The sequence below is a fragment of the Salmo trutta genome, chromosome 7 (genome assembly GCF_901001165.1).
Source record: "Salmo trutta chromosome 7, fSalTru1.1, whole genome shotgun sequence".
NCBI classification, from domain to species: domain Eukaryota; kingdom Metazoa; phylum Chordata; class Actinopteri; order Salmoniformes; family Salmonidae; genus Salmo; species Salmo trutta.
In genome coordinates, this window is record NC_042963.1 from 42319009 (window position 1) to 42341586 (window position 22578).

Below are 22578 nucleotides of genomic sequence, written 5' to 3' on the forward strand. Positions count from 1 at the left end.
ATCAGGGTTACTTTGGAAGCTGGGGTGAAATATGAGCGATTGTGATAGAGGAAACCAAGTCTAGATTTAACCCTCTCAGGTATGAACATTCAATAGTCACTGTTTACCAAACAGAGCAATCATGGATGGATGGATGGATGGATGGATGGATGGATGGATCCACAACATCAGAGCTTGCTATAGGCCATATGGCAGAGGTTTTTTTGGAGCTGATGGTTGGGGGGCCAGAACAAAATCATAATAATTTGGACACTGCAAACTGACCACAGCTAAGCCCATACCCCGGAAAAATTGAGACAAGATCACATCTTTTTGGATTTGTGGAAATACTTGGGAACAGATTTTCTAAATTAAACAAATTTTCGCTGAATTCCAGGTGATTTGACAGTCTTTACAAAAAAAATATAAAACTTGTTGCCGACCCTTGCCATAGGAGATATACAGCTCAGTGCTGTTTACACAATGTACACATGTCCACGCTCTATTTACACAATGTACACATGCTCCACGCTCTATTTACAAGCTGACCTCCTCGTCCTTCTCTCTCTAGCAATAGAGGCCCTCTCATCGCGTGTGTACATGCCCACCACACACACACACACACACACACACACACACACACACACACACACACACACACACACACACACACACACACACACACACACCCCCCCCCCCCCCCCCCCCCTGCTGGGGGCAGGCAGAGAGACCCACATGAGGGGGCAGACACAGCACTGAGCCTTCCCTCCCTGTACTCCCCCACATCTCTAAAGACCTCTTACTGGTTATGACAGAATGCAACCATTCAGCCAGTGAGCACCGTGGGAAGGGGCGAGTGTGATGCAGAGAGATTTCATTGGGCCGATGCTCTGTCAGTTCACACTGCCTCCATGGAGCTGCACTGTCAACTCCACTATGCTTCTAACATGCCGTATATTTGACTGGGCCCAAGGCTAGCCTCCTACTGCTCTCCTTTGTTTGGAAGCAAGCAGCACAGCTAAAACAAGGCATCTGAGAACACTTATAGAATTAATACACACAAGGGCATAGCACAAAAACTGGGGGCACTCAAATCCTGAGGGAGGGACTAATCTGTACCCAGGTAACGCCTGTAGTGCCTAGTACAACAGCCAATTTCCACATATCAATCGCCTTTGACCCTCTCCTGGCCGTTCACACATTAACTCACTCAGTGAGGCACAGTGTTAGTTTTCCAAGCCAGGCAAGGTGCTGGTTCAGCAGTCTGTCCAGCCTGCCTGCGCCTGTCTTTGCTCTGGCCCAGTAACGCGTGAGTAATCCTACAGTGATTGCACACGACAGGCTGTCAGAACGAGGAGTTGGCCAAGTGGAAAGCAGGAATCAGGCATTTGTCTTTACTAGGGCTGTGACGATACCAGTGCCGCAATATTTTAATATTTTTTTAATGGTAAAAATGAAAACATGAAACAGATCAAACTATTTGGTCCTTTAAAAACCTGCTGTATGGAAGATATTGTGCTATAGCTTGGAAAATAAATACATGTGACAACATGATGTTCATTTCCAACATTAGGGTCATTTTCCTAAAGAAGTTAAATCCTTTTCCTGTTTTGTATCTTTGCCACAATACTAACATGTTTAGTGATACTGGTCTCTACTCCCTTCACCCATTCTGGGACCTACCCGAAGGCAAAACAGTCTTGCTCTTCCTGTCTGAAAGCCAAAAGGCATTTGCCTTTCAAAGGGGACAATCAGACTCATTCATATTCCATGGTAATCACATGGGACACATGGCAGACATGGCAGACCTTGGAGAACCCCGGACTACTGCTCATGCAAGACGGTCATGACCTCTGTAGTTAGGAGAGCAGGTCAGGCCATGCTGACATGAACCAGCTGGACTCCCTGGCATGGTGAGACACTGATAACCCTAAACCAAAATAGGCTAGTGAATGGAGTTTGTGATGGACATATTTTGTATATCTAACCATTTCCCACCCTAATGTCAGTGACTGTCAACATTACTAGACGCTGTTCAGCCTCCGCACAACTAGGTTAGAGATCCCAACGTGCTTGGAGGTAGAGGACTGCATTCCAGCTGGAATGCCAGGTCATTGCAGCGCGGTCTGCATTTTTCATGTTGCGGTTGGGAGCAGGCGGCCAGACAGACAACTTTGGAATAAAAATATTTGTTGTCCTGCAGATTATTGGAAACTGTCGTCTTTCTGCTTTGTATGCATTAGCCTACATTTTGTATTAAAAGCACATCTGTCACATTATTCACACGCTCTCATAATTCGCTGCTTCAACTTAAGTAGCCTACCTCTCTTCTAGTTCGGCGTGTGAGATCAAGTGTGCCTAGTATGTGTGGTCTCATTGAAATGGAGTAGGTTGCCTATGCATGGGCGGAGAATCACTGGCAGTTATCTTTTCAAGGAAATGGACTTCCTAAATATGATTAGGATACAGTGAGGGGAAAAAGTATTTGATCCCCTGCTGATTTTGTACGTTTGTCCAATGACAAAGAAATTATCAGTCTATAATTTTAATGGTAGGTTTATTTGAACAGTGAGAGACAGAATAACAACAACAAAAAATCCAGAAAAACGCATGTCAAAAATGTTATAAATTGATTTGCATTTTAATGAGGGAAATAAGTATTTGACCCCTCTGCAAAACATGACTTAGTACTTGGTGGCAAAACCCTTGTTGGCAATCACAGAGGTCAGACGTTTCTTGTAGTTGGCCACCAGGTTTGCACACATCTCAGGAGGGATTTTGTCCCACTCCTCTTTGCAGATCTTCTCCAAGTCATTAAGGTTGAGGCTGACATTTGGCAACTCGAACCTTCAGCTCCCTCCACAGATTTTCTATGGGAGTAAGGTCTGGAGACTAGCTAGGCCACTCCAGGACCTTAATGTGCTCCTTCTTGAGCCACTCCTTTGTTGCCTTGGCCGTGTGTTTTGGGTCATTGTCATGCTGGAATACCCATCCACGACCCATTTTCAATGCCCTGGCTGAGGGAAGGAGGTTCTCACCCAAGATTTGACGGTACATGGCCCCGTCCATCGTCCCTTTGATGCGGTGAAGTTGTCCTGTCCCCTTAGCAGAAAAACACCCCCAAAGCATAATGTTTCCACGTCCATGTTTGACAGTGGAGGTGGTGTTCTTAGGGTCATAGGCAGAATTCCTCCTCCTCCAAACAGGGCGAGTTGAGTTAATGCCAAAGAGCTCCATTTTGGCCTCATCTGACCATAACACTTTCACCCAGTTGTCCTCTGAATCATTCAGATGTTCATTGGCAAACTTCAGACTGGCATGTATATGTGCTTTCTTGAGCAGGGGGACCTTGCGGGCGCTGCAGGATTTCAGTCCTTCACGGCGTAGTGCGTTACCAATTGTTTTCTTGGTGACTATGGTCCCAGCTGCCTTGAGATCATTGACAAGATCCTCCCGTGTAGTTCTGGGCTAATTCCTCACCATTCTCATGATCATTGCAACTTCACGAGGTGAGATCTTGCATGGAGCCCCAGGCCGAGGGAGATTGACAGTTCTTTTGTGTTTCTTCCATTTGCGAATAATCGCACCAACTGTTGTCATCTTCTCACCAAGCTGCTTGTCGATGGCCTTGTAGCCCATTCCAGCCTTGTGTAGGTCTACAATCTTGTCCCTGACATCCTTGGAGAGCTCTTTGGTCTTGGCCATGGTGGAGAGTTTGGAATCTGATTGATTGCTTCTGTGGACAGGTGTCTTTTATACAGGTAACAAACTGAGATTAGAGCACACTCTTAAAGGGAGTGCTCCTAATCTCAGCTCGTTACCTGTATAAAAGACACCTGGGAGACAGAAATCTTTCTGATTGAGAGGGGGTCAAATACTTATTTCCCTCAATTAAAATGCAAATCAATTTATAACATTTGACATGCGTTTTTCTGGATATTTGGATATTTTAATGGATACCATTAAAATTATAGACTGATCATTTCTTTGTCAGTGGGCAAACGTACAAAATCAGCAGGGGATCAAATACTTTTTTCCCTCACTGTATAGTTTACTACATTGCCTCGAAATAAATATTGACCACCCATATTTGTCTCGGTCTGAAAATCATACAATTCCTAAAAGGTAGGCTATGAAAATAGCTCAAGAGAAAGTCTCTCCAACTCTGCTCTCTTCCAACTACATTTAGCATATTGGCTGATATAGCCCCTTAATACCACGTGAGAATCTCTGGCAATGTAACCTAGGCTATTTCTTAGGTTATTTATGCGCATTTTGATATTGCCTATAGGGTGCAAAATTGCTGGGACCATTGCTGGCAAGTGAGCTGCGTCACATACTCTTAAAATAACATTGCAGGACTGCGGTTGGGTTCGGAACCAGTTCTGGCGGTAGCGGGCGGTGGTTGGACAGAAAGCCAGCGGGCGGTGGTTGGACAGAAAGCCAGCGGGCGTTGGTTGGACAGAAAGCCAGCGGGCGGTGGTTGGACAGAAAGCCAGCGGGCGGTGGTTGGACAGAAAGCCAGCGGGCGGTGGTTGGACAGAAAGCCAGCGGGCGGTGGTTGGACAGAAAGCCAGCGGGCGGTGGTTGGACAGAAAGCCAGCGGGCGGTGGTTGGACAGAAAGCCAGCGGGTGCGGCATGTAAAGCTGAAGAAATCAGTCCACCGCAGACCTCTACTTGGAGGTGGTGCCAGCCCAAGCTGCCCATACATTCTTTGATTGACACGTGGTTCTCACCATTTGTGTGAGAGCTTCCAGAATTAGGAAAAGAAAAGACAAACAGTGCACTAGCTCAACCCAGGAACAACACAAAACAGCCTCTAAACTGCACTAAACCTACTGGACAGGTTTTCATGCCAGAGACCGATAGCAATCACAGCATAGTTCTATTGAGAGACGATGAAAGGGAGGATAGGCACCGGCAGGCAATCTGCCTAGATGCTGTCTGCACCCCAATTCTTTACCCTTCACCAGAAGTGTGCACTGGTACACTCTCGCATGGATTTAACTCCCTCCAGGCAATGCTTAAACCATGGTGAGTAGTGTGCAGTGCTAGTGCTCACTTGGATGAGGGTGGAGAATCAGGAAAGGGAAGCAGCCGCTCTCTCCTCTCCATCCCGTTTTAGTGTGAGTTAAGGGGGTGCAGTGTCCCTTACCTCCGCCAGCGGTGGCCTGCAGCCGGGAGGGGGGCAGGAGTCCCAGGTAGTTGAGGACGATGTACTTGGTCTCGTAGTGGAAACCCTCAGGCACAGAGGTGGAGGATGAGCCCGAGGCAGCCATTGAAGAGATGCAGCGTCAGACTCTCAGGCACATGCAGTCAAATGTAGAAAAAGTTCAAACTCCTGAAAGTATAAAGGAAAGCACACTGGTTATTACGGTTATCAAAGTACCTAGTAAGAGCATTGATGTGTGTACAGTCAGAAACAAAGTGTGAAATCTATGCTGAATACAAGCCTTACACACATTTTCAGGCATGAGAGTAATAAAAATGCATGGTAAAGACTGCTTCATGGATGACAAGTGCAGCAGCAGAGCGAAAGCCTGAGGCACCGTTTATGAACAGCACAGTCTGGACACATTATCTCATCATTCCATTCATATCATGGCGCAATAGCAATGATGCACTGCAACTGCAAACTCTGTGGCAGCTGTTTCCATGAGTGATATTATAGCCAGCTACATTTTCAGTAGAGCATTTGAATAGAAAGCCATGTGGTAGTGGAAGGAGCAAGCCCCTTTCACACAGGGTTGCCATGTTCACGGTTTTCCAGCAAAGTTGGGCTATTTTGAAAATAAATTGAGTTGCAGGGTTTTTGGGCTACTTCTAAGTTGCACTGCGGCCACCATGCCTTTTCTCTTGGAAAAAACAAACATGTATTTCACTATGACCTGCTGCTGACTATCAGGCAATGAGGTGGGCTTGTTGCTGAGTGAGTGAGTGGTGGGGAGGGCCAGACGGGGAGCGTGTGTGTGTGTGTTGAGAAAGCACTGCAGCATGCAGTTTAGTCCACTATTGGCTGAGTCAAGTGAGTGAGGAGACAGAGCAGCACAAGTGCACAACGTGACAACTTTTGACCAGTTGTTTTAAGGCTATTTAAATTGTCATTATGCGCGAGTGGAAATTTGAAATGGAAGTTATGCAACTCCCTCGCGTGCTTCTGTTATTGGGGGGGAAGTACTCAATGAAACGGACATTCAAATGTTGAGAATGATACATTTGCATCTGTTGGCCATCAAGTAGCCTATAATTTATATGCCATTGTAGGCTACCATTTAGTACAATTAATATGTTGAAATGACTATCACTGGAGTCATTTCAAATAAATTTGTGCCACTTGTGTAGCCTACCTGGAGCTGGCAAACGGATTTACTAAATAGCCTATCACTTCAGTGTATTGTTGTTGCAGCCTTGTGTTATTATGCAATTATTAAATGGCCATGTTTAGTTAATTAAATTTGAAGTTATCAAAGCTCTAGCGCAATTGCCGATCAGTTGTTAGAACGCATTAGATTGATGGTAACCGTCAGTCAGATTAGGCTACAGGTAAAAGAAAGTCTGTTGTTGGCAAGCATATTCAGTTAATAAAAATATGATTCATATTTAATTCAGTGATTGAAATTACAACTCCATCCTCAGTAGCCTACTCCAGCTGCAGGCTATGGGGAAACACAAGCACTTCATACCTCAAAATCACCAAACGATTCATGATGAATAAATTAGTCTTCATTTGAACTAAGCAAGTTGCTAAATTGTTCAATTTACATCTTGCCTACATTTAGCCTAGGCTACTGTAGACTATCTGAAATAAGATGTAGGCCTATAGACTACCTGCATCTACAGTGCCTTCGGAAAGTATTCAGACTAGAGGTCGACCAATTAGGATTTTTCAACGCTGATACTGATTATTGGTGGACCAAAAAAAGCCGATACCGATTATATATATATATATATATAAAATAATAATAATGACAAATACAACAATACTGAATGAACACTTATTATAATACATCAATAAAATCTATTTAGTCTCAAATAAATAATGAAACATGTTCAACTTGGTTTAAATAATGCAAAACAAAGTGTTGAAGAAAGTAAAAGTGCAATATTTGCCATGTAAGAAAGCTAACGTTTAAGTTCCTTGCTCAGAACATGAGAACATATGAAAGCTGGTGGTTCCTTTTAACATGAGTCTTCAATATTCCCAGGTAAGAAGTTTTAAGTTGTAGTTATTATAGTAATTATGACACGTCGACTATTTCTCTCTATACCATTTGTATTTCATATACCTTTAACTATTGGATGTTCTTATAGGCAAATTAGTATTGCCAGCCTAATCTCAGGAGTTGATAGGCTTGAAGTCATAAACAGCGCTGTGCTTCAGGCATCGCTAAGAGCTGCTGGCAAACGCCGTAAAGTGCTGTTTGAATGAATGCTTACGAGCCTGCTGCTGCCTACCACCACTCAGTCAGACTGCTCTATCAAATCATAGACTTAATTATAATAAACACAGAAATACAAGCCTTTGATCATTTATATGGTCAAATCCGGGAAACTATCATTTCGAAAACAAAACGTTTATTCTTTCATTGAAATACAGAACCGTTCTGTATTTTATCAAACGGGTGGCATCCCTAAGTCTAAATATTGCTGTTACATTGCACAACCTTCAATGTTATGTCATAATTATGTAAAAATCTGGAATATTAATTAGTCTTTGTTAGGAAGAAATGGTCTTAACACAGTTCGCAATGAGCCAGGTGGCCCAAACTGTTGTATATACCCTGACTCTGCTTGCACTGAATGCAAGATAAGTGACATAATTTCCCTAGTTAATATTGCCTGCTAACATGAATTTCTTTTAACTAAATATGCAGGTTTAAAAAAAATATACTTCTGTGTATTGATCTTAAGAAAGGCATTGAGGTTTATGGTTAAGTACATTTGTGCAACAATTGTGCTTTTTCTCGCGAATGTGCTTCTGTTAAAATCACCCGTTTGGCAAAGTTGAAGTAGGCTGTGATTCGATGATAAATTAACAGGCACAGCATTGACTATATGCAACGCAGGACAAGCTAGTTAACATAGTAATATCATCAACCATGTGTAGTTAACTAGTGATTATGTGAAGATTGATTGTTTTTTAGAAGATAAGTTTAATGCTAGCTAGCAACTTACCTTGGCTCCTTGCAGCCACAAGGTCCTATTGATGCTGCACTCGCGAAACAGGTGGTTAGCCTGCCACGCAGTTTCCTCGTGGAATGCAATGTAATCAGCCATAATCGGCGTCCAAAAAGACCGATTACCGACTGTTATGAAAACTTGAAATCGGCCCTAATTAAATCGGCCATGCAGATTAATCGGTCGACCTCTAATTCAGACCCCTTGACTTTTTCTACATTTCATTATGTTACAGCCTTATCCTAAAATGGATTATGTAGTAACTTGACAAGGAATGCCCACACGCATTTCGATATTACTTTCCTTTCAACCCAAACCTAAAGGTGTATTGCCAGGTACAAACGGTACAAATATAACAGAACTATATAGCCCACTCAGCCGGTGGTAGAATCACATTGTACAGAACTCACTCTTGGTGATGACATCATCAAAGGGGAAAGGTCACGGTTAATGCCAATAATAACCATGTAATTATTTATATAGTGTCCACACTATAACACTTCTCCCCCCTCAATTTAAATCCCCCCTGTAAGGAAAACATAAGGTTAACAAGTAAACCACATTAGTGTTTTCTTCTCTCGCTGGTGTTACCGTAAATGTAACCAAAACAACAACAATAAAATGACAGTCCTTATTTCTTTTCAACTTGGTCTGCTGCTCCAAACAAACACTAACACCACGAGTCTCTCAGTCTCAACTACAGAGTTAGTCTTTCAGGAGGCTTGTGACTACGCTGTGATCTGCGCAGTACTCCTGGTGTGCTACGAGACACAGGTAAGGCGTGTCCCAGTGGAGCTGGGTCTGAGGGCACAGGAGCGGGTTGGGTGTTTGTGAGAGAATGTCCATCACCCTCTGCTGGAACCACTGAATGCCCCTGTTCCTCAGATGCTGTTTCCTGTGGGATTTCAACTTGTACACTACCACCCACAGCTGTTCCGTCTGAAAACATGGTCTTGTCTTTGTCATAGCGCAGGCGGAGGTGGTCCTGGTGTCTGCGCATGACTCGACCATCAGTCAGTTTGACCACAAAGGAGACGGGACCACTCTGACTCAGAATGATACCTGGCAACCAGCGTTGGCTGCTTGTGAAGTTGCGGATGTAGACAGTGTCATTGGGTTTTAACTGTCTCTCCCTTGCGTGGTGGTCATGTCTCTCTTTTTGTTTCTCCTGCTTCCGTTCCACTCGTGCTCTGATGTTCGGACGCAGTAGATCCAGGTGAGCTTTTGGCCTTCTGCCCATTAACATCACCGCTGGAGCCTGTCCTGTTGTTGTTTGTGGCGTGATGCGGTACTGGAACAAGAACCGAGAGAGCTTAGTTGTGATGGTTCCCCCAGTCATCCTTTTGAGCCCCTCTTTCAGTGTCTGCACAGCCCGCTCCGCTAAGCCGTTTGAGACCGGGTGAAACGGGGCGCTGCGGACATGGCGGATCCCGTTTCTCCGTATGAATTCTTGGAACAAGTCACAGGTAAACGTTGTTGCGTTGTCGGACACCAGAGAGTCCGGCAGACCATGGGTTGAAAACACCTGCCGAAGCTTTTCGATGGTTGTGGTCGCTGTGATGTTGCTCATGATGTGCGCCTCCAGCCACTTGGAGTGTGCGTCCACCATGACAAGGAACATGTGACCCATGAAAGGGCCTGCAAAATCTATATGCAGCCTGGACCATGGGTGGTCAGGCCACTCCCACAGATGTAGTGGCGCGGGCGGCGCCATCTTCTGGTTGATCTGGCACTCAGAACATGATTTAACTTTGTCTTCTACCTCCTGATCCATGTTAGGCCACCAGATGTAAGATCTGGTTAAACTTTTCATCCGGGAGGCACCCGGGTGAGCCTCATGGACCTCATCCATGACTTGTGCACGGCCAGGGGGTGGAACAACCACTCTGGACCCCCAGAGTATGCAGCCATCCTGCACACTCAGCTCAGTTTTGCGCTTTGCATAAGGTCTTAGTCCATCATCCTCTATGACAGGAGGCCAACCCTGCATCAGGAATCTTTTCACTTGGGACAGGATAGGATCCCCGTCTGTCCACTGTTTGATCTGTTTGGCATTCACAGGTGAGTTTGACAATCTCTCCATTAGGAAAATTGTCTCGGGAGGCACCACAGTTGTGGCAGGCATCTCTGGTAGCGGGAGACGGCTGAGCGCGTCTGCGTTTGCATCGTCCTTCCCCGCTCTATACACTATCGTGTACTGGTAAGCTGACAGTGTCAGGGCCCAGCGCTGTAACCTTGCTGAAGCCATGGGCGGAATGCATCTTGATTCACTAAAAAGGCTCATCAGTGGTTTGTGGTCAGTGCATATGGTGAAATGACGACCGTAGAGGTACTGATGGAAGCGTTTCACAGCAAAGACTATGGCCAGACCTTCCTTGTCTAACTGTGAATAACCCTTCTCAGCACTCGTCAGCGTACGTGATGCGAATCCAATGGGTCTCTCTGACCCGTCCTCCATCTGATGAGAGAGTACTGCCCCGACGCCATAGGGTGAGGCGTCACATGACAGGATGATCTCTTTGTCTTGGTCAAAATGAACCAGAAGTTGTGCTGATTGTAGTAGTGCTTTCACTTCCTTGAAAGCTTTCTCTTGTGCTGGCCCCCACTTCCATTTACAGTCTTTGTGGAGCAACTGATAAAGTGGAGCCAACACTGTTGACAGCTCCGGGAGGAACTTACCATAGTAGTTCACCATGCCCAGGAACAACCTGAGCTCTGACCCATTCTTGAGGTTTGGAGCATCCTTGATTGCCCTGACTTTGTCCTCCACAGGACACAGACCCTGCGCTGTGATCTTGTGACCTAGGTATGTCACACTCTGTGCTTGGAATGTGCACTTGCTACGCTTCAGGCGCAGCCCTGCCTCAGAGAATCTCTTTAACACCTGGTCCAGATGGTGGAGGTGCTCCTCCTCCGTCTCCCCTGTAACCAGGATGTCATCCAGGTACACTGCTACATGAGGGATCCCCTGCAGCAGATTGTCCATTGTCCTCTGGAAAATGGCTGGGCTGGACGCCACTCCGAAAACCAAGCGGTTGTACCTGAACAAGCCTTTGTGCGTGTTCACTGTGACATACTCTTTTGAGTCCTCGTCCAGGAGGAGCTGTTGGTAGGCATGACTCATGTCAAGCTTTGAGAACGTCTTGCCTCCTGCCAGTGTCGCGAACAAGTCCTCCACCCGTGGCAGCGGGTAAGCGTCTAGCTTAGAGGCCCTGTTGATGGTGAGTTTGTAGTCCCCACATATACGCACCGTGCCGTCACTTTTCAGAACGGGAACGATAGGAGCTGCCCAGCGGGAGAACTGAACGGGAGTAATGACGTTTGCTTCCTGCAGCCGCTCCAACTCATCTTCCACTTTCTTTTTCATGGCGTAAGACACTGTCCTGGGCTTGAAAAAGCGAGGCTCGGCCTGAGGATCCACGAACAGCTTAACTGCAGTGCCCTGCAGTGTGCCCAGTTCATCTTTGAAAATCTCTGGGTATTTTTGAATTACATCCTCAGTCACTCGGGTGTGTTTTATCTCACCCCAGCTCAGTTGTATTTTGTTTAGCCAGTCACGCCCTAGTAAACTAGGCCCATTCCCTTTCACCACCAGGAGCCGTGCTCTCGCTTCCTAGCTGTTGTATGCAATGTCCACCTCTAGAGCCCCAAGCAATGGTATGGTCTCCCCGGTGTACGTACGCAGTCTGATCCCTGCCGGTGTGAGGGCAGAAACCTGTCTTGAGCCCCATTTTTGTTTGTAGGTCTCCTCACTTATGACAGAGGCAGAGGCCCCCGTGTCAACCTCCATCCTCATCTGCTTTCCATCTACCTCCACTGTAGCATAGATAGGCTCTGCGCGCGGCTCCCTCACATTAAACATGTTGTAGGAACAATGCTCTTCCTCCTCCTCTGTGCTCTCTAGGTGGTGCGCTGCTGACTGAGGCTTTGGTGCTGTGAACTTGCCCAGCCCAGTCCGCCCACCCTCTGGCTTGCTCCTAGGACCCCTGCATTTTTTAGCTAAATGTCCCTTTTTGTTGCAATTGTGACAGACAGTCTCCATGAACTTACAGTTGTTACCATAATGTGTCCCTCCACATCTGAAACATTCCACTGCTTTTCCCCTTTTTCCTGCCACCTCTTTTGTCACCTGATGCACTGCACAACTTTCACTGTTGGCCTTTTGAATATTTTTCACATTACTAGCGGCCATCTCCATCCCTTGAGATAGTTCCAATGCCCTCTTGAAAGTCAGTGTGGCTTCCCCCAGCAACCGGCGCTGTATGCTGTCCTCATTAATGCCACAGACTAATCTGTCACGGAGCATGTCCTCTAACATAGCCCCAAACTCACAATGTTCAGAGAGTTCACGTAATTCAGCAACAAAGTTAGCAACAGACTGACCTGTTTTCCGAAAATGCCAGTTAAACTTGAACCTCTGGACAATCACTGACGGCTTTGGATTGTGGTGAGTCTGAACGAGAGCAACTAGATCCCCAAAAGGAATTTCTCCCGGTCTCCGTGGTGTAGCCAAATTCCTCATTAGCTTGTAGGTTTTAGCCCCACACACACTCAAGAGAATAGAGCGCTGTTTAGCCTCATCTATGATTCCATTTGCCAAGAAAAAGTGTCCCAACCTTTCCACATATTCCGTCCAGTCTTCGTTCTCTTCCACAAACTCAGTGATAGTCCCAAACATTGCCATTATAACACCAACTTGTCCTTGATCCTCGTTAGCGATTTGCACTTGCTGCTGATTGTCCCCGTTTCCGTCCAGTGGCACCTGCTCTCCGTCGCTCATTAAGCTAGCTAGCTAACTCGCCCTGTACAAGTTGATAAAGTTTTATCCTCGTCGCCAAAAAGGTGTAGTAACTTGACAAGGAATGCCCACACGCATTTCAATATTACTTTCCTTTACTTTCAACCCAAACCTAAAGGTGTATTGCCAGGTACAAACAGTACAAATATAACAGAACTATATAGCCCACTCAGCCGGTGGTAGAATCACATTGTACAGAACTCACTCTTGGTGATGACATCAAAGGGGAAAGGTCACGGTTAATGCCAATAATAACCATGTAATTATTTATAGTGTCCACACTATAACAGATTAAATAATAAATAAAAAAATCAGCAATCTACACACAATACCCCATAATGATGTTAGGTTCTAAAAAAAAATTAAAAAAATACTAAAAACTAACGGACTCAAACCAAGTTCATTCATCCAATGGGTCAGACAGCTGAACAGACAAAGACTTGTTCCCACCAGCACAAATATATATACCCTACTTTAGGTGAAGTCTCCTCCTTTTCCCAAACATTACATCTTTATTACTAGGCAGGAAGTTAAGTGATGTGGGTAATAAACTGTTCCTTCTCCCTTAAAACCTGTTGAGGCCAGGGGGCAGGATCTTATCCCGGTATTGGGATTCATTGTCATGTGACCATGGCGGGGAATTCAAAACTGCAAGAGTAATCATTTCAAATAATCAAATAATCAACTATTTTCCTCCATTTGAAAGATATATCTCCTAAATCTAACCACGCTGTCCGATTTTCAGAGGCTTTACGGAGAATGCATAAACATTGACAATAGCTGCGTGTAATGTTTAGCCAATTCAAAGAAGGGCATCAACAGACAGAAAACTAGCTAGAATTATGCACTTACCTTTGACAATCTGCATCAGATGACACTCATAGGACATTATGTTAGACAATACATGCATTTTTAGTTCCATCAAGTTCATATTTATATCCAAAAACAGCATTTACAGTCGCGGTGAAATTCAGAATTTTTTTCGGCTCGAATGCTCCCAGTGAATCCAGCATTACAAATCACGGAATTACTATTCGAAAACATTGGTAAATTATAATATTGTCATTCAAAGAATAATATATTATCATCTCGTAATTGCTACCGAATGGCCAGATCTCAAAATAACTTTACTGGGAAATCACATTTTGCTATAAACTGGGTACTATGCTAACAACATAAGCTAAGCTATAAGCTAAGCTAAGCTAAGCTAAGCTATACCGTTAGCATTAGCATCATCTAATATCGATAATAACATTCTAAATATCCCCTTACCTTTGATTATCTCCATCAGAAGGCGCTGCCAGCGATCCCAGGTCCAGAACAAATGTGGTTTCTTTTGACAAAGTTCATAATTTATGTCCAAATAGTTAGCGTTCAGTAGGCTCCCACAAAATGAGGTGGGCAGTGTAAAGTCACGCCGAAAAGCTAAAAAAAAACTAGTAAATAATCTATTTATGTTTGTTCAAACATGTCAAACGTTGTTTAGCATTAATCTTTTGGTCCATTTTTAACGTGAAACATCAGTAAACATCAGTAATATTTTCACACAACCTATCAAGTGTCTAGAATAAACGATTATGACAAAGACACTCTTCTCAGATTCATGCGCAGGCGCAAAAAATGAAGTGATGACGTGTCAACTTGTAAGCATTCTAATTCGGTCTGTATTCATGACAGATGCTTCCAACAACTTTCTAAAGATCGTTGACATCTAGTGGAAGCAGTAGGAGTTGCGAACTGAATCCTTTCTCACTGTGGTATCTATAAAACAATGACACTAAATAGTACAGTCACAAAATTCTCATTTTTTTAAAAATCTATTTTTCACAGGTTTTTGCCTGCAATATGAGTTTTGTTATACTTACAGACACCATTCAAACTGTTTTAGAAAATTCAGAGTGTTTTCTATCCAAATCTGGTAATAATATGCATATCCTAGCTTCTGAGTTGGTGTAGGTGGCAGTTAAAAATGGGCACATATTTTTTCCAAAATTCTCAATACTGCCCCCGTAGCCCGTAGAGGTTAATGTGGCCTGACCTCAGCCCCCATTCCTCACTAATCCACAGCTCTCCTCACTAATCCACAGCTCTCCACCCTTATCAGTGACTGCAACCATGCAATTGCCTTTCCCTTACTCAGTAACATTCCAAGCATTTGGCTCATATTCAACCTTAATTGACTGATAACTCGTACTTGGCTGCCAAATGTATAGGTCTCCCCATAATAGTTAAAATTATGAAGAGTGATCATAATCATTATTTTAGCAATCCATCCATGGTAAAGGTCCTTCCTAATAACAATGCCCCACATCCTGCTGATTTGAGCTGCTGAACTGTATTTGCACTTGTCTGTGTTTATTATGGATGAGAAAGTGAACTTGCCATTTCCAAAAAGTTTAATGGGGATGCTGGTTTGCCATCTATTGCCTAGGCTCTCCAACCTGGTTCGTGGAGAGCTACCATCCTGTAGGTTTTCACTCCTACAGGAACAGGGATGGAGAGCCCTGACCTAAGACATCAACAGCCAGCCAGGGTTTCATTAAATAAACTATAGGCAATACGTTTTATTGCACATTTAGACCTAATTAAAATTATGCATTTGGCGATGTTCAACGAAATTCACTGGCACTATGAAGAATAGCTTAGCCATACTCATACTCCTTACGCCATTTGCACACACTGTATACAAATGTTTCTATTGTGTTATTGAATGTACTTTTATTTATCCCACGTGTAACTCTGTTGTTTTTTGTCGCACTGCTTTGCTTTATCTTGGCCAGGTCGCAGTTGTAAATGAGAACTTGTTCTCAACTGGCCTACCTGGTTAAATAAAGGTGAAATAAAATTCGCTAATATATTGTCTACTTTAATATAATGTTGGTAAATTTACGAGGCATTACTAGATTACCAAAATATAGCCTGCAACGATCCTCCCTCGCCTGCTCCCCTTTCACTTCGCTATGAAAAACGCTAGTGTGTGTTTGGTCTTCGGTCTGTAACCTACAAACAGATAGCCCTTTAGTGAACTTGCGAGACATTGCAAGCCAAGAAATTGTGCGAAATACAGCATTGCGATAGCCTATATATTTTGATTACCGATTAACGGTTCTGACTGTCTGCCTGGTGGCCGACATGCCCACCTATGACTGGTTGTGCCCCTCCCATCTCTCTCACTGCTGTGAAAGATGCGAGAGTTTGTGTTCTCGAAGTAGACTACGGAAAATTGTTTGCTCCACTGCAAAAATACAGAATCTTAGGAATCGATTCCGCAACTTTGACACACAAAAATAGGAATGACGTGCAAGGAGTCGAGGAATCGATTATTTTGGAGTCGCTTCCGCACCACTACATCCACTAATATTAAACTCGCCAGATCATTTAACAAGGGAGAATTATCCTTTATCTTTCGACATATCCAAATGTATTTAAGTAATAGTTCGCAATAATAATTGATGAAAAACGACTTTTGCTTCTAACGTAGTTACAAGTTACTCGATATTCCTTAATTGTTTTGATAACATTATCTTATGGGGGGGTGGGGGTATTGTATAAATGTGGCAACTCCTCTCTTGGGCTAGTTTACAGGCGTTTTGTTCGGGTTTTGAGTTGTCATTGAACTAGACCTGGCAATCCTGCTTTCACCTCCACATTTTACACAACACATCATCGGCATGAACCATGAAGTTGGAGTAATCAACCAACATTTGAGTACTGTAACGTTAATACTAACCGTGTACTAAACCACACAGGAAAACAGCGTCCGTTCATGATCAATATGCCACTACAACGGGAGAGAAACCCAAGTTTATAACCGTAGAGATCCACATTGTTCAGTGGCATTACGCCATTGTACGCGATGTACGTAGCTAGTTCAGTACAAGCAAGATCGATAGAGATTCTGTCTAGCGTACACACCCTCAACTGTCCCTGTCGCCTCTACGATAAACTTTATAACTAGCTAGCCTGCTAACTCGTGCTACTGAACACTGTTATGATAGTAATATCGGCTCATTCTGAAGAGCGATTGTCAAATAGTAGCTAGTTAAGTGTAGGACACATGACGTACCCGTTTCCAGAGGCAAATTCGGCCCGGACGACGTTTCACTGCGTGTTGAGAAGCAAAACGTGAAACACACGCTCCCCACACTAGTACCAGCAGCCACAAACCAGTTGTCACCAGGGTACGCCGTGTGTTTTATCTCGACCCTTTCCAACCAAAGCCCACAAAACGTGTCCCACACGTCTCTAATGTAGGGACTGGGCAGCCATCATGCGGACAACATGCACCTCAGTTAGGGGAGTTAAAAGGGCATTTTCATTTATTTAGCTAATTAATTAATTGCATAAGCACACCCACATCAAGGTGTATAACGAATTGAATGTTGCATTTATATTATGAAATAAAAATGAGTATCATGCATTTTGATAACGGTTTGAATTCTAACTTTTATTAATTTAACAGTTAAAATAAAGTTAAATTGTGCAAATTACTAAATAGAAAAAAATACAAATAATGTAGCTTGACAAATACAACATAAAGAACAATAGCAAAATACAGTTAACAGGAATGAAACAATGCACGTGCTGCCACCACGTGGAGAGAAAAATGAGTTGATTTAAAGACATGATATTGTGGTAATAATGTTTGGAAGAAGCAAGCAATCATAAACTATTATCTTAAACTGTTTATACATTAAGAAAACAAGTCAAACATGCTCAAATGGCATGCTTCAAGGTCACGGGCACATCCATTGACTGTATAGGGCACATCGGACACAAATTGGAAGTACACTTATCACATGACGGGAAACACTTTTTAAACGCCACTTGGATACCGAAGTGACTTTTTAAGTAGCAGGTTAGAATTTACGCAGCAGGTTAGGAGACTGAGGTTAAGGTTATGAAAAGAGGTAGGGTTAGCTTAAATGCCCTTCTAACCTGAGAAAATTACTTCGTATCGTAGTGGCGTGAAGAGTCTGTCCCATTACATGCTCATCGTGGTCAGCCCATGGCGCTATGCACAGCTGATGTATATTTAAATCTGTATACTATGGCTGCGTTTAGACAGCCTGTCCTATTCTTTTTTTTTTCACTAATAATGGTCTTTTGTCCGATCAGATCAGCTCTGATGTGAAAATATCCGATGTGATTGGTCAAAATACCAATTAATGGGAAAAATATCAGAATTGGGCTGCCTGTGTAAACACAGCTGATGTGCTCTGGGTTTTTGGTTGTCACAAAGTCATAATTATTGCTAAAACCCACCTATTTCTACAATTTATCTTATTAAAATCGGAGTTTAAAACTAACCCTAACCTTAAATGAATTCCAAAAAGCTAATTTTTGTTTAGAAAAATGTTGATGATATAGCCTATTTTGACTGGGATAGAATCTAGTAGAAACCCAGGTTTACATGTGGGGGCGAGACAACATATTTGAATAACATTTATTTCATGTGATGTAATAAATTATTTTTACAATGTGTGATGTAAAAATACAATTTGTTCATGTAACATGTTTGACCTAAAATGTAGCGCTCACATCCTCGTCATCAAACACAGACGCCAGGCTTTGGCAAGCTTTACTATGTGCTGCAGTGTGTGTGAGCGTGTACATTGTTTGTTCTTTAGACTATGTGTGTGCCTTCTTGGAGCAACAGAAGGCCATAGCAGAGAAGTGGACCTCCCCCTCCTCTCTCTCCACAAACTCCCGACAAACACGCGCTGCATCCCAGATGAAGGAGTTGTCCTGGGTGTCTCCATGGTTTACTGGCCCCTCCATCCTAGGATCCAGCTCATAAAGTATTCCGTTCACCTTGACAAAGGTAGTTAAATGGAAGTTGACGTGATCTGCTTCGACCCAGCATTGGCCTTGTGCTGCCACGTCATAATAGGCCTCTGATGGCCTGGTTCATCTCTAGGTGGGCAGCTTTGTTAAGGGGGGTCATGCATTATGTCTCATCCAACTTCTTCACAGGCGAGTCACCATGGTACTCCCATGTGGGTGGAGTTTTTGGCGACTGCGTGCAGCAGAGCTACGGTGCCACAGGAGTTGACCACTTTGTTTCTCAGGAAGAAAACAGTCAGACCCCCAAACACCAGCTCTTCTTCCTGCTCTTCCCGGAACAACTCATGCTGTTCCGTTAGCAGGAGCCGCAGAATGACGGCGCCACATGGAATCGGTACAGACGACAAATCCTCCTCGTCCAGACCTAACATGTCCATGAAACGCCAGCTACCTGCTAAGAGAATTTTGTTCTTAAACTGTTTATACATTAAGAAAATAAGTCAAACATGCTCAAATGGCATGCTTCAAGGTCACGGGCACATCCATTGACTGTATAGGGCACATCGGACACAAATTGGAAGTACACTTATCACATGACGGAAACACTTTTTAAACGCCACTTGGATACCGAAGTGACTTTTTAGTAGCAGGTTAGAATTTACGCAGCAGGTTAGGAGACTGAGGTTAAGGTTATGAAAAGAGGTAGGGTTAGCTTAAATTCCCTTCTAACCTGAGAAAATTACTTTGTATCGAAGTGGCGTGAAGAGTCTGTCCTTCAATTAAACTCCTCAGTCTGTAACACAGAGTTTGTAAGATTCTGGTTAATAGAACAGACGGAGGCCCAGCTTACAATTATCAGAAATGTTTATTCACGAGAGCTCTGAAATTCATACAATGCACACAGACATTTATATTACTAATTTCGTCATATAAAAGCCCCTCCTCTTCTCTAACATTGTCAATGCTGCTCCAATACATACATTGCTTATCATATCCTGCACATGCTACATAATCTACTGCAAGCCTAATGGTTTCTCCCCTCCCTGGGTGAGGAGACCTTCTTCATGTTATCAGTTTCATCGTAGTCACAAGTTGTCTGCTGTCTGGTAACAGTTCCCCTTTTCTCTTGAACGTCTTGCTTACATTGCTAAATCATTAAGCTTCAACTTTTCCGACACACACACACATTAGTACATTCATTTTATAATCACTCAGTTATACCCCTTCAGGGTGAAATCATTTAGTCAAACCTTTAATCATATAATTTCCATTACACTACCATACACACCCAGTTTAGTAAGCAGTTTGTTGAACATCAAGGGGTTAATCTTCATAGGTTTCCACTCCATCCTACTCGACTAGTTTAGGTCCCAACTGTTGGTAAATGTTGCAGCCTGTGAACAGCCCAACTTTGCCCTGAAGTTGATAAATATATTGGTAAAAGTCACCTTGCCCGAGAGAGATTTACACAGTTATCAAAATGTCACGCCAGGGTAAGCCTACACGAACCACAGACCTTATTTTAAGTGTTTCTAAAATCCCCTATGGAAAAAATGAATGTTGGAAAAATGATTTCCTTGTTTGACCGCTATGTTTTATAGGTATTATGACTCATACTGTAGTACTCTATATGGCGACCGGAGTATGGGCAAGTGGGTGTGTCAAAAGGAAAGTAGTGGGCGTGTGGAAAGGAGTGGCTGTCGTAGCTATCTATTTACCACCACAAATCGAAGCTGGCACTAAGACCACAATCAACGAGCTGTATAAAGCCTAAAGCAAACAAGAAAATGCTCATCCAGAGGCGGTGCTCCTAGTGGCCGGGGACTTTAATGCAGGGAAACTTAAATCCGTTTTACCTCAATTCTACCAGCATGTTACATGTGCAACAAGAGGAAAAAAAACACTCTAGACCACCTTTACTCCACACACAGAAAGGCATACAAAGCTCTCCCTCGCCCTCATTTTGGCAAATCTGACCATAATTCAATCCTTCTGATTCCTGCTTACAAGCAAAAACTAAAGCAGGAAGTACCAGTCACTCGCTCAATATGGAAGTGGTCAGATGATGCAGATGCTAAGCTACAGGACTGTTTTGCTAGCACAGACTGGAATATGTTACGGGACTCATCCGATGGCATTGAGGACTATACCACATCAGTCACCGGCTTCATCAATAAGTGCATCGATGACGTTGTCCACACATTGACCTTACGTACAACCCCAATCAGAAGCCATGGATTACAGGCAACATCCTCACTGAGCTAAAGGGTAGAGCTGCCACTTTCAAGGAGTGGGACACTAACCCGGACGCTTATAAGAAATCCTGCTATGCCCTCAGATGAACCATCAAACAGGCAAAGCGTTAATACAGGACTAAGATTGAATCCTACTACACCGGCTCCGATGCTCGTCGGATGTGGCAGGGCTTGCAAACTATTACGGACTACAAAGGGAAGCCCAGCCGCGAGCTGCCCAGTGACACAAGCCTACCAGACAAGCTAAATTACTTCGATGCGCCCTTCGAGGTATGCAACACTGAAGCATGCATGAGAGCACCAGTTGTTCTGGACGACAGTGTGATCACGCTCGCCGTAGCCGATGTGAATAAGACCTTTAAACAGGTCAACATTCACAAGGCAGCAGGGCCAGACGGATTACCAGGACGTGAACTTCGAGCATGCGCTGACCAATTGGCAAGTGTCTTCACTGACATTTTCAACCTGTCCCTGGCAGTCTGTAATACCTACATGTTTCATGCAGACCACCATAGTCCCTGTGCCCAAGAACACCAAGGTAACCTACCTAAATGACTACCGACCCGTAGCACTCACATCTATAGCCATGAAGTGCTTTGAAAGGCTGGTCATGGCTCACAACAACACCATCACCCCAGAAACCCTAGACCCACTCCAATTTGCATACCGCCCCAACAGATCCACAGATGACACAATCTCTATTGCACTCAACACTGCCCTTTCCCACCTGGACAAAAGGAACACCTACGTGAGAATGCTGATCATTGACTACAGCTCAGCGTTCAACACCATAGTGCCCTCAAAGCTCATCACTAACCTAAGGACCCTGGGACTAATCACCTCCCTCTGCAACTGGATCCTGGACTTCCTGACGGGCCGCCCCCAGGTGGTAAGGGTAGGCAACAACACATCTGCCACGCTGATCCTCAACACGGGGGCCCCTCAGGAGTGTGTGCTTAATATCATCCTGTACTCCCTGTTCACCAGTGACTGCGTGGCCAAGCACGACTCCAACACCATCATTAAGTTTGTCGACGACACAACGGTGGTAGGCCTGATCACCGACAATGATGAGACCTATAAGGAGGAGGTCAGAGGCCTGGTTTTGCCCTTGCACTACACAGCTGATTAAAATAATCAACTAATCATCAAGTTTTGATCACCTATGTGGTGTTAGGGAAAAAATCAAAACGTGCACCAAGTTTGGGAAACCCTGTGTAAGATGGTTTTGATTGAGCAGTGTTAAAAAAAAATTTACCACGCAACTACTGTACATTGACCTATACGCCGAGAGTTTGAACTGCTGTTTTTAAGCCAGAGAATAAGCCTGAGTCGTATTTCACTGTTAGTTTTACACAAAAAAATTGTACATTTCAGGTTATAAAACGGACCATTTGTCACGTTCTGACCAGCAGAGGGAGTAGTTGTTTAGTATTTTGGTCAGGACGTGGCAGAGGGATGTTTGTTTTGTATGGTGGGGGTTTTGTGTGTGCTGTAGAGGGGTGTTTGATTTATGTGTTCCTGGGTTTTGGGTGTATGTTCTAGGTTAGTATGTTCTAGGTTGTATTTCTACATTCTGT

At 43.9% G+C, this 22578-nt stretch overlaps 2 protein-coding genes and 1 pseudogene across 4 annotated transcripts in view; all 3 read right to left on the minus strand.

Annotated features, from left to right (window-relative positions):
- Positions 1 to 17240, minus strand: part of bcl2l13 (BCL2 like 13) — a 47297-nt gene extending 30057 nt beyond the window's left edge. Inside the window, exons 1-3 of one of the 3 annotated variants that reach the window (XM_029758936.1) lie at positions 17023 to 17240; positions 14229 to 14289; positions 5136 to 5321 (exon numbers count right to left, since the gene is read on the minus strand). In XM_029758936.1, coding sequence (XP_029614796.1) covers positions 5136 to 5259 — 124 coding nt within the window. In that variant the 5' untranslated portion in view covers positions 5260 to 5321; positions 14229 to 14289; positions 17023 to 17240. Of the gene's footprint in view, positions 1 to 5135; positions 5322 to 14228; positions 14290 to 16686; positions 16997 to 17022 lie in introns of those variants that run through there. The other 2 variants (XM_029758935.1, XM_029758937.1) reach the window with 2 other exon arrangements.
- LOC115196610 (uncharacterized protein K02A2.6-like) lies at positions 6621 to 12938 on the minus strand. Its single transcript, XM_029757464.1, has 3 exons — positions 12855 to 12938; positions 9331 to 11771; positions 6621 to 6636 (listed from the first exon to the last, which is right to left on the minus strand). The coding sequence occupies exons 1-3, from the start codon at positions 12936 to 12938 to the stop codon at positions 6621 to 6623; spliced, it is 2541 nt and encodes an 846-aa protein (XP_029613324.1).
- Positions 17241 to 18389: 1149 nt separating the features above from the next.
- Positions 18390 to 20203, minus strand: LOC115197428 (ubiquitin carboxyl-terminal hydrolase isozyme L1-like; annotated as a pseudogene).
- Positions 20204 to 22578: the final 2375 nt, after the last annotated feature.